The following is an 11,597-nucleotide window of genomic DNA, read 5'->3' on the forward strand; positions in this document are numbered from 1 at the left end:
ACTCAGGAGGCTGAGGCACGAGAATCACTTGAACCTAGGAGGCAGAGGTTGCAGTGAGCTGAGATGGTACCACTGCACTCCACCCTGGGCAATAGAGCAAGACTCTGTCTCAAAAAAAAAGGGGGTTTATTTTATTAATCAGGTGACTAACATATTTAATTGAGTCTAACACAGATAGTTGTTACCTAATTTCATACTCTAGTAACTTGTTTTAGAGTGAATCTGTACTAGACTTAGAAAATGAACATAATTTTATCTCATTCAGAAGGTTGTCAAGGTATTATTAATATTTAGTTTAACTTTTTAAAAAGATGAAATGAAGCATATCAAAGTTAAAATTTATCATGTGTCATTTTTTAGCATTTTCAGTTACGGAAACCAGTTAGGGTAGATAACATTGTGTAGTGGAAGTATGAGTAGGTTCTACTTAACTGACTTGATGTATTATAACTTCATTCTGTTCCTTCACATGTTAAAATCTTCCAAGTATATCACATGTTCAGATGTTCACTGTCATTAGTGGTAAATTAGTAGAATTGTTTATTTATCTTAATACATTATTAGAATAATTTATTATTAATTTAGTCTGTTCAGACACAGATAACTTTCAACCACTTAGAAATTCTGAAAACTTAATTTCTCTTCATATGTTCTCTTCTAGTTCTAATGCTAAATTTATTTTTCTTTTTATTTAGTTTAATGACATGTTTAATAAGTTACTGGGTAACAATGAGGACACCCAGCCCTGTCTATTCATTTGGGTAAGTTCAAATTATTTTATTTTCTGCTAACTTATGACTACTAAAATATTTATAGTAGACAATAAAGAGCTAGCTAGAGTTTTTGGGGAAGTAAATGCTGCCCACTTAGTGAAATGATGATCAGACAGTGAAAATAGATAGACTGGGCCCAGTGGCTCATGCCTGTAATCCAGCATTTTGGGAGGCCGAGGCAGACAGATCACCTGAAGTTAGGAGTTCGAGACCAGCCTGCTCATCATGGCAAAATCCCATCTCTACTAAAAATACAAAAAATAGCCAGGTGTGGTGGTGTGCACCTGTAATCCCAGCTACTTGGGAGTCTGAGGCAGGAGAATCACTTGAACCCAGGAGATGGAGGTTGCAGTAAACTGAGATCATGCACTGCACTCCAGCCTGGGCGACAGAGCAAGACTCCATCTCAAAAAATAAGGCCGGGCGCGGTGGCTCACGCCTGTAATCCCAGCACTTTGGGAGGCCGAGGCAGGTGGATCACGAGGTCAAGAGATCAACACGGTGAAACCCCATCTCTACTAAAAATACAAAAAATCAGCTGGGCATGGTGGTGCATGCCTGTAATCCCAGCTACTCAGGAGGCTGAGGCAGGAGAATTGCCTGAACCCAGGAGGCGGAGGTTGCGGTGAGCCAAGATAGCGACATTGCACTCCAGCCTGGGTAACAAGAGCGAAACTCTGTCTCAAAAAAAATAAATAAATAAAAATAAAAATAAAAAAAGAAAAGAAAATAGAAAAGCATCTTCCAAGAAACATAAATATTTAAAGTATTAATCATATTAAAATAAAATGTTCACATTAGGTTTTTTGTATTTTATAAAACAAATATTTTAAAAAGGTTCACATTAAGTTCTTTAATATTTTCGGAATTTATTTGGGAATTTGTTTTAGCTAGAGCAAGTACAAAGGATTTTCATGCTAGTGTATCTTCTAGATATTAAATAAATGTGACATAGTTTAATACTAGACATTGATAAAGATGGATTTTTATCTAAAACTTTGGATTTGTGATAGCAATGGATTAACAAATAATTTGAGATTCGTTTCCATAATTTAAAAAATTACTGAGGCCAGGCATGGCTCATGTCTATAATCCTAGCACTGTGGTAGGCCAAGGTGGGAGGATTGCTTGAGTTAGAGACCAGCCTGGGCAACATAGTGAGACCTGTTGCTACAAAAAATTTTTAAAAATTAGCTAGACATGACGGTGGACACCTGTGGTCCCAGCTGCTTGGGAGACTGAGGAAGGAGGGTTGCTAAAGCCCAGGAGTTCGAGGCTGCAGCAAGCTCTAATTGCATCACTGCATAACAGGTGACAAGAGTAAAATCCTGTCTCAAAAAAAAAAATTAGTGAAAGTTTAAAGGAAATACTCTTTTTTATTAAAGGTTGAAAAATGTATTTAAACATTACTTCCTTTTAGATTCTAGGAAACAACTTGAAAGAATTTTACTTTGTTATTATTATTTTTTATCTGAAGAGACATATCAACCAAGGATGTTTACTTTAGTAAAGAAACTTTTGGACGAAACCTATTCTTCTTTTCCACCGTACTATTCATTGGGACTATATTCTTTTGAACAAAATTAGGTTTTATTTATTTAAACAATGGAAATAAGTAAACCTAAAATTTTAATGCAAAATAAGGATTTTTCATAAATGAAATCATACATCAAAATGAATTTTTAGAAATTATTTTTTATTTTATTTATTTATCACCAGGCTGGAGTGCAGTGACATGATCTGGGCTTACTGCAGGCTCCACCTCCTGGGCTCCAGTGATTCTTCTGCCTCAACCTCCCAAGTAGTTGGGATTACAGGCACGTGCCACCACGCCTGGCCAAGTTTCTTTTTATATTTTTAGTAGAGATGGGGTTTCACCATGTTGGCCAGGCTGGTCTTGAACTCGTGACCTCAAATGATCTGCCCACCTCGGCCTCCCAAAATGCTGGGATTACAGGTGTGAGCCACCACACCCAGCCTTTTTTTTTTTTTTTTTTTTTCTTTGCAGAGTTTTGCTGTGTTGCCCTGTCTGAAGTGCAGTCATGTGACCTTGGCTCACTGCAATCTCTGCCTACCGAGTTCAAGTGATTCTCATGCTTCAGCCTCTGGAATAGCTGAGATTACAGGTGTGTACCACCACACTCAGCTAATTTTTATATTTTTAGTAGAGATGGGGTTTCGCCATGTTAGCCAAGCTGGTCTCCAGCTGCTGGCCTCAAAGTGCTGGGCCTGGCCTGTGTCACTGAAATTCATAAGAGTTGCATTATCACTATGATAATCAATTGTAAGGTATAGATAGATATATCCATATAAGGAAATCTGTCACTGCAGGTGACAGAAATCTAACAAATTAGTGTGGGGCCTGGTGCAGTGGCTCATGCCTGTAATTCCAGTGTTTTGGGAGGCCAAGGCAGGTGAATCACTTGACGTCAGGAGTTCGAGACCAGGCTGGCCAACATGGCGAAATCCCATCTCTACTAAAAATACAAAAAAAAAAAGAAATTAGCTGGGCATGGGGATGAGCACCTGTAATCCCAGCTTCTTGGGGGGCTGAGGCAGGAGAATCATTTGAACTCGGGAGGCACAGGTTGCAGTGGGCCAAGATCATGCCATTGCACTCCAGCCTAGGCGATGGAGCAGAACTCTGCCCCCTCCCCCCAAAAAAAAAGTTGGTTTGGGGAGTTGTGTGCAGTGGCTCACGCCTGGCCTGTAATCCCAGCACTTTGGGGCCCCCAGGTGGGTGATCACTTGAGCTCAGTGGTTTGAGACTATCCTAAGCAAAGAGCGAGACCTCCTCTCTACAAAAAATACAAAAATTAGCTGGGCATGGCGGTGCATGCTTGCATTCCCAGCTACTGAGGAGACTGAACTGGGAAGATGGCTTGAACCTGGGAGGCAGAGGTTGCAGTGTGCTGAGATGCCGCCGCTACACTCCTGCCTGGACAACAGAGCCAGACCCTATCTCAAAAAAAAGGAAAGAAAAGTGAGTTTGGGGGGAAATGGGAGGACTTTTGCAATTTATGTAACCAAACCACTGTGGGAAGACAGTAACTGACGCAGGTACTAGACCACTGAGGACATTGTCATTTTTTTACATCCCAGGGCTACTTTTCTCTTCATATCATGTTCAGTCTCTCAGATCACTTTTCTCCACCAACCTGGAATGATAACTCCTAGCAAGACCTTAATTCACACCTTCTCACCTTCATCCTAGAGAGGAAATAATAAATTACGACTGTTAAAATAATACTTACAGTAGGCAATACAGAGCTAGCTAGAGTATTTCTGGAAAATAAATACTGCCTAGTTTAGAAAATTATGAGAAAGAACTGTTGCTTGGTCCAGCTTGGAACAGACATCAGCCTCTGTAGATCAGTTGCTGTGGACAGGAGGTAAGGTTACATGACAGCTCTCATTTTGGCTCACTTGCTTAGAGTGAACAGGAAAGGAAGGAACAGTTAAGAAATAAACACTCGGGTGCCGCGGAGAGAGCGAGCGGGTGAGCAGAGCGCGGCGGCCGCGTGGGAGGGAAGGGGCGCGCGGCAGGCCGGCAGGGAGCTGCCCTGGGCGCACGGAGCCCGTGCGCCCTCCGGGACTCTCCCCAGTCCCCCGGGACCCGACCTGTGGGTGTCGGGAGTCCAGGCAGCGGTCAGCGCGCCTGGCGGGGGTGGCGGGCGGCCCCGGGACCCAGGCAGCTGGAGAAGGGGCCGGGCTCCGGGATGTGAAGGTGACGCCGCCGGGGGCGCCACTCGCTTTGTGGGGGAAGATGGTCGCCTACTGCTTGCAAGATGCCACCGTAGTGGACGTGGAGAATCGGAGGAACCCCTCCTAGCACTATGCTAAGTTTTAAGGATTCTCAGTTTTAGTCTTCGGTTGAGCTTGGCACTGCATTCAACAGATGGCACTCTCTGCTCTGAGACCCAAGCAGGCGCGTTTCCAACCCTGGACTTCAGAAGAAGCATCACATTTCAGTTCCTACCAGTGGTGCCCAAGGTTGCAGATGCAGGACACACCTGTAACAAACTAGAACCTGGACCCACTGCAGACAGTTTTGAAAGACGAAGTGTTTCCCGGGCCATCTCCGCTTCCCGAGTAAGAATTGATGACATTATGTTTGGGGCAGGAAGTGATGTCACTGAACAGATGGGGCCATACAGAGTTCTGAACTAGGGTTCTGGAAAACACTGAAAGGAGAAAGTGTTGTATGTTGTGGAACTGTGGAATGGGCAGAGACCCGAAGACTCATCTGGCTCAACTCCTTCGTTTTACAGATGAGGAAATGGAGAGCCAGATTGGGTAAAGTAGCTTGCAACACAGATGTTAACAGCACCTCGGTCTAACTGGCCTTTTGCCTTCTCTGTGGGTTTTTTTCATTGCATGTATCCTAAGTCTGGTTGGGGTTGGCTAAGAGGACAAATATCTGGTGATGGAAAAGTTTCTACCCATTTGGGGAATTGTATATATATTAATATATAACATAAGCATCTTCAATAACAGAAAGGGGAAAGAAAGCAATAGAAAGGGCGGGGTGGGACAGACAGAGGCAGGAGGAGCAGGTTGTGGGAGGCTGTGGCCTCTTCCTCTCCTGGCCGGTGCACAGTGGATACCACACACCAGAAGCTCAAGTGTTCTGGGTAAGGCCTCTGGTGTGGTCAGCTGGCAGGACATGCTGCCCCCTTTGCCTATGTTCTGGAAACCCTTTATACTGGAGGAGCATATCTCCTTCAGCCTCTCTCCCCTGATGGTGAATTCTGAGTCTGTGGTTTGGTAAATTGCAGAGCAGAGAGGTTTTATGGGATATGCATGTTAGCCAGAGCTAGCTGATGAGAGTCCTGGGCCCATGCAGGAGAAGCTGGGCTGGCTCCAGAATGCTGGGAACACACTGCAAAGGTTCTCTCAGGACATCCTGCAAAGGGTTTGCTCATTCCCATGGGGAGGGGGAGCTGCCTGGACACGAAGGATCCTGTGCTTTCGGTCTGTTCATGAAGGCACGCAAGTAGCCTCCATCATGTGGATGGCACTGTCAGTCCTGGCTTCCTTCCTCTCTGCACAGCCCCTGCTTGGGGTGGGGTTGAGAAGGGCAGGCAGCTGCTACTTAGATCAGGTTCCCTGGTCTGAAGCTAGGCTCCTTTCCTGGCTTTCTGAGCTGTGCTGGGGAGATCCTAGGTAAACTGGCTTTGGCCTCTGACGCTTGTCTTAAAAATGGTCCTGATGATGCTGGATGTAGAATGCAGATTCCTTCATTTGAAAGTTTTCCAGTAAAGATTTGAGTTCAGGTCTACCTGATTCTTTGTGCTCACAGGCAGGTATAGGTGTATGTCAAATCATATGGTGGTGGAGTAAAAACATTTGTTTCCATATAGATATTCAATTGATATAACACCATTTATGGGGGAAAAAATTACCCTTCTTTACTGCTTACAGAGTCTCATTCTGTCGCTCAGGGTGGAGTGCAGTGGCGCAATTTGGCTCACTGCAACCTCCATCTCCTGGATTCAAGCAATTCTCATGCCTCAGCCTCCTAAGCAGCTGGGTTTATAGGCACACACCACCACGCCCAGCTAATTTTTTGTATTTTTAGTAGAGACAGGGTTTCGCCATGTTGGCCAGTCTGGTCTTGCACTCCTAGCCTCGAGGAATCTGCCCGCTTCAGCCTCACAAAGTGCTGGGATTGCATGTGTGAGCCACTGCACCCAGCTCTTCTTTACTGCTTTTATGTGCCATTTTTTTCTTTTTCACAAATCAGATGACTATATATGTGTAGGTCTGTTTCTAGATTCTCTTTCCTGTATAGTTTAGTTTATTTGTCTATACTTGCATTAGTACTATACTATGTTAATTATTACAGCTTTGAAATACCTATTGATATCCGGTAGTATAACATTTCCAGCTTTGTTCTTCTTCAGGATTATCTTTGCTTTCCTTCACATTTTGCAGTTCCATATGCATTTTATTTTACTTTATTTATTTATTTATTTATTGAGACGGAGTCTCACTCTGTCACCTGGGCTGGAGTGCAGTGGCATGATCTCGGCTCACTGCAACCTCTGCCTCCCGAGTTCAAATGATTGTCCTGCCTCAGCCTCCCAAGTAGCTGGGACTACAGGCACATGCCACCATGCCCAGCTAATTTTTTGTATTTTTAGTAGAGACGGAGTTTCACCATGTTAGGGATGGCCTCGATCTCCTGACCTCATGATCCATGGCCACGTCAGCCTCCCAAAGTGCTGGGATTACAGCTGTAAGTCACCACGCCATGGCCCATATGCATTTTAATATCAGCTTATTAACTTCCACAAATAACATCAATGCTTTTGCATACTGTTTTTTCCTGTTCTTTTTCATTTTTTCTAGTAGCTGAAAAAAACAATTCATATTCCTTTATAACCTGCTTTTTTCACTTACCTTTTTCCACTTACCTTTTTCCATGTGAATACATTTCTTTGTCTAATAATATATAATGTTCTATTGTTGATGCCAGGATTTTTCCTTCACAAATAACAATGTGATGTACAGCCTTAATTAATTTTTTATCTTTTCTGTGCCTCCATGATTATTTTCTTGAGAAATTTTAAGCATTTATACTTATCATAAATATTGAATGCCATTAGACCATGTGTTGCAGGAAAAACTAAGACAGCAGTTCCTGGCCTCTGGCTTATAGTCTAGGGATAGGGGTTATAAAACATACTCATAATTCGCTGTAATTTTGTGTAGAAATGAGAGGCAGTATAATGAGTGGTTAAAATATGAGCTCCAGAGTGAGAGTGTTTGAGTTTGAAAACATTACTCTTCCGCTTGCTAGCTGTGTGACTCTAAACAGTTATCTTTCCTCTTTATGTCCTAAATTTCTTCTCTGAAAAAAAAAAAAAAAGTGAGCCAAGTGTGGTGGCGCATGCCTATAGTGCCAGCTATTCAGGAGGCTGAACTGGAACGATTACTTGAGCCAGGGAGTTCAGGGTCCAGCCCAGGAAACATAGTGAGAACCCCATCTCTTCGAAAAAAAAAAAGAAAAAAGTAGATAAAGTAATTCTAATAAGAGGTTCGGAGGTTTAGATGAGGTAATATGTTAAGTAATTTGACTGGTGTCTAATGCACAGTGAGTCAATTAAATGTTATTATAATTGTGATTATTTCTAGAAAAATAAGAACTATATAAGTGGGTGTTGGGGATTGTCTTTTTTTTCTTTTTCAATTATTTTAAAGTTTTTCTGAGAAGAGAAAGCCTCTGGCAGGAGCTGAAGGTGCTCTCTCTTCTGGGTCCTGGGAATTGTACAAATAGGTACTCTTTGGAATTTGTGATTTTCATTGTTTACTATTCTACTAGAAACTATAACGTGCTCTAACAGTGTTTGGCTCATAGTAGACAGCACATGTGTATATTAAGAGAGCAAATAGATGAATGTAAATGTGTTCTAGAGACTGGTTTGTGAATTGAAAGAATTGTGATGATCTAATTAATGTTCTGGTTTCAGGTTTGAAAGATTAGAAGTCCTGGCTGTATTTGCCTCCACAGTCTTGGCACAGTTGGGAGCTCTCTTTATATTAAAAGAAAGGTACATTCATATATGATACTATTCTAAATCCCACCTATGACACCTTTGGGAACATGAAACAAACCTCTCAGACACATTTGGCTTTGAGGGTATGCAAATTTAGATGAGCAGGGCTGGAGTTTTGATAGTATAGTTTTGTTATGTTTCAGACTTTTTCCCCTGTTTCACTTTTTTTTACTTCCTTCCTTAATGCTACTAAATTGAATCAGAAGTGGTTGTGAATGAAACAGAGATTCAGTCAGGCATGTTTGATGCTTATTACAAACTCATTGAAATAGACTTGGCAGGGAAAGATTGACATTATGGCCAGGCACAGTGGCTCATGCCTGTAATTCCAGCACTTTGGGAGGCCGAGGCAGGTGGATCACCTGAGATCAGGAGTTCAAGACCAACCTGATCAACATGGAGAAACCCTGTCTTTTAATAAATAAATAAATAAGATTCACGTTACATATTAAAGATAATTTGTGGAAAAAAAAAAACAACTAAAAAGGATAATTCTTTGCGAGTCTCCTTGCCTCGTCACTGCTAATAGTCAATAGTTGGTTATAATATTAAAAGATTTTGTGAACTTTAAGGTGGGTTAATGATATATTTGATAAGGCTTTTTAACTTTATAATTTGTAGGACTTTTTTAAAACATTTTTCTTTCTTTTAGTGCAGAACGCTTTTTGGAGCAGCCTGAGATACACACGTGAGATTTTATTTTTGATACGTATTTTACTATTGATTCTTAGTAATTAATTGATGCATTATTAAACAGTAGGCCAGCGTCAGAGTTCAGACTGTGGCAACATACATTTTTGCTGGTATTCCACAAACAAAATTCCCAAATCCCAAGACTCCAATTTTTTATCCTTAACAGTTCCCAAGTCCTAAATACTTTTATACGATACACAAAGGCCTTTCTATCTTGGCTTCAGGCTTCTTACTGTTTCCAGATCTAGGAAACACACTAAGCCAGCTCCCCTATTCTTCTGTAATTTCAAATTTGACCTTCAAAATCTTTTCATAGCACATATAGAAAAGAGAATTGGACCAGGCTCAGGGGCTCACACCTGTAATCCCAGTGATTTAAGAGGCTAAGGCAGGAGGATAGCTTGAGCCCAGGAGTTCAAGACCAACCCGGATAACAGAATGAGACCTTGTCTCCAAAAAAAAAGAAATGTACATATGTTTCATATATATTGCAACTATGTGGTTTTCACATATATATGAAAAGAGAATTGTATGTATCATATATATGAAAAAACAATTGTATTTCTCAGCCACATAGTTGCCAACTATATGGATCTTATCTATTCTTATTGGTTTAATTCCAAAAAGTCTGACTTGTCCAATATATTGTAAACCAAATACCCTTAACATATATACAAATTTATAACAGTGTTTACCTATAGGCAGATATTGTTAATGCTAAAAGTCCTTTCTTATCCTTTGTAAGATGGAGCAACAGCAGATGGGACATGGATGATGGGGCTAGAAACCAAGTTCAGATTCTGTATCTGGAAACACCAAATCATTAAAGCAGACCACTTTACCTTCACATCTCTTAGTCCCTCTACGTGTTGAAATTACATAGTGATAATACCAAGAACAAATTAAAGGTGAATGTTATCGTTGCTCTTTTTAGGGGAAGATTACTAGTTGGTACTTTTGTGGCCCTTTCTTTCAACCTGTTCACGATGCTTTCTATTCGGAATAAACCTTTTGCTTATGTCTCAGAAGGTATGTTTTTTATTTACTATTAATTTAAAAATCCATTAATCTCTCATAAAAACAAGTCTTTTGTTTCATTAACTCAAATTAATGAGGAAGTATATTCTGAAGAGAAGAGAGAACTAGCCCGAATATTCTCAAGTTTTAAGTGGAAAATTATAAAACAAAATCTCATTACTTCAAGCTTTAGAATAACAAATTATTTTAAGACAGGCAGGAGTGACCTATAAAGTAAACCATGTGTGATGAAAAGTTACATTTGCCAAATAACGTGAGATTTTAAATGCGTAGTCTAAGAAAAGTCTATTGTAAGCATTTTAGAAGTATCAGTATACTTAAAATAGTTGATATGCTAATTGAAAATAATTGTATTCTGTTAATAAAATAAGTTCCCAGGAACTTCTCTTTGACAATGGTGGATGGGCATATATATTTGCAAGTACCAAAACTTAATGTTTTTTGAAATATTATTTTTGAAGTGTTTACAACATCAGACTGGTTTTTCATGTTAGCAGTCTACATTATTGTCATTTTTCTATAATTTCAGTGTTTTGAAATCCCACTAACCCACAAAAGAGTTAGCCACTAATAGATGGAGAAGTGAGGTGAAAACAGAAGTGGGATATGTGCACACACCCACACTTTGAAGTATAGAGAAGCACAGATAGGTGAGGGTCTTTTTAGATCTCACAATAGGATAGTCAAGAGAAGAAAGTTTTCTTAAATGCCCATTCCAGTGTAAACAACTTCATGAATGTTATGAAGATATTTGTATGAGTTAAAGAATTACTGCATGAATTAGAAAATTAAATAATGATACTTATGATCACCAGAATTTCTTGAAAAAACTTTTCATAATTTATAAAAATACTATAACACTCTAGAAATTTTTAAGATGGCACAAACATTTAGAAACACTATTTCTCTGTAAAGATCAGGAACATACAAGAAGGAAATAAGACTGTTGATAATCTTATGACCCACAGATAATATGTTAACATTTTCACATTATTCCTTTCACTTTTTATATGTACATGTACATACCATTTTATGTACTTAGAATTGTATATATTACAATTTATGTCTGGCTTTTTTGGGGGCAGGAGGAATGGGATGGAATCTTACTCTGTTGCCCAAGCTGGAGTGCAGTGGCATGATCTTGGCTCACTGCAACCTCTGACTCCTTGGTTCAAGGGGTTACAGGCATGCGACACCACACCTGGCAAATTTTTGTATTTTTAGTAGAGACGTGATTTCCCCATGTTGACCAGGCTGGTCTCGAACTACTGACCTCAGATGATCTGCCCACCTCGGCCTCCCAAAGTGCTGGGATTACAGGTGTGAGCCACTGTGTCCGGCCATGTGTGGCTTTTTCATTAGCATTATGTCTTGAGTATTGCTTCTCATTAGATACTCTTTGAATGCAAATGATTTTTGAATGCTTACATACTATTCTGTTATGAATATTTTAAAATATTCTTTTACACATTTCCAACTTTTCCTTTTTTTTTTTTTTTTTTTTTTTTTAAATTCTTTTTTGAGATTTAAT

At 40.2% G+C, this 11,597-nt stretch overlaps 1 protein-coding gene across 4 annotated transcripts in view; it reads left to right on the top strand.

The window, feature by feature from the left end:
• The window catches only part of SLC30A6 (solute carrier family 30 member 6), a 61,584-nt gene that overhangs the window by 20,401 nt on the left and 29,586 nt on the right, over positions 1 to 11,597 (top strand). For 3 of the 4 annotated variants that reach the window (XM_032239240.1, XM_032239241.1, XM_032239242.1), the window contains 4 exons: positions 696 to 761; positions 8,249 to 8,329; positions 8,988 to 9,023; positions 9,963 to 10,057. In XM_032239240.1, the coding sequence (XP_032095131.1) occupies positions 696 to 761; positions 8,249 to 8,329; positions 8,988 to 9,023; positions 9,963 to 10,057 (278 nt within the window). Of the gene's footprint in view, positions 1 to 695; positions 762 to 8,248; positions 8,330 to 8,987; positions 9,024 to 9,962; positions 10,058 to 11,597 lie in introns of those variants that run through there. The other variant, XM_032239243.1, reaches the window with a different exon arrangement.

Source organism: Sapajus apella, unplaced genomic scaffold, assembly GCF_009761245.1.
Source record: "Sapajus apella isolate SASKATOON/1434 unplaced genomic scaffold, GSC_monkey_1.0 scaffold44, whole genome shotgun sequence".
Lineage (NCBI taxonomy): Eukaryota > Metazoa > Chordata > Mammalia > Primates > Cebidae > Sapajus > Sapajus apella.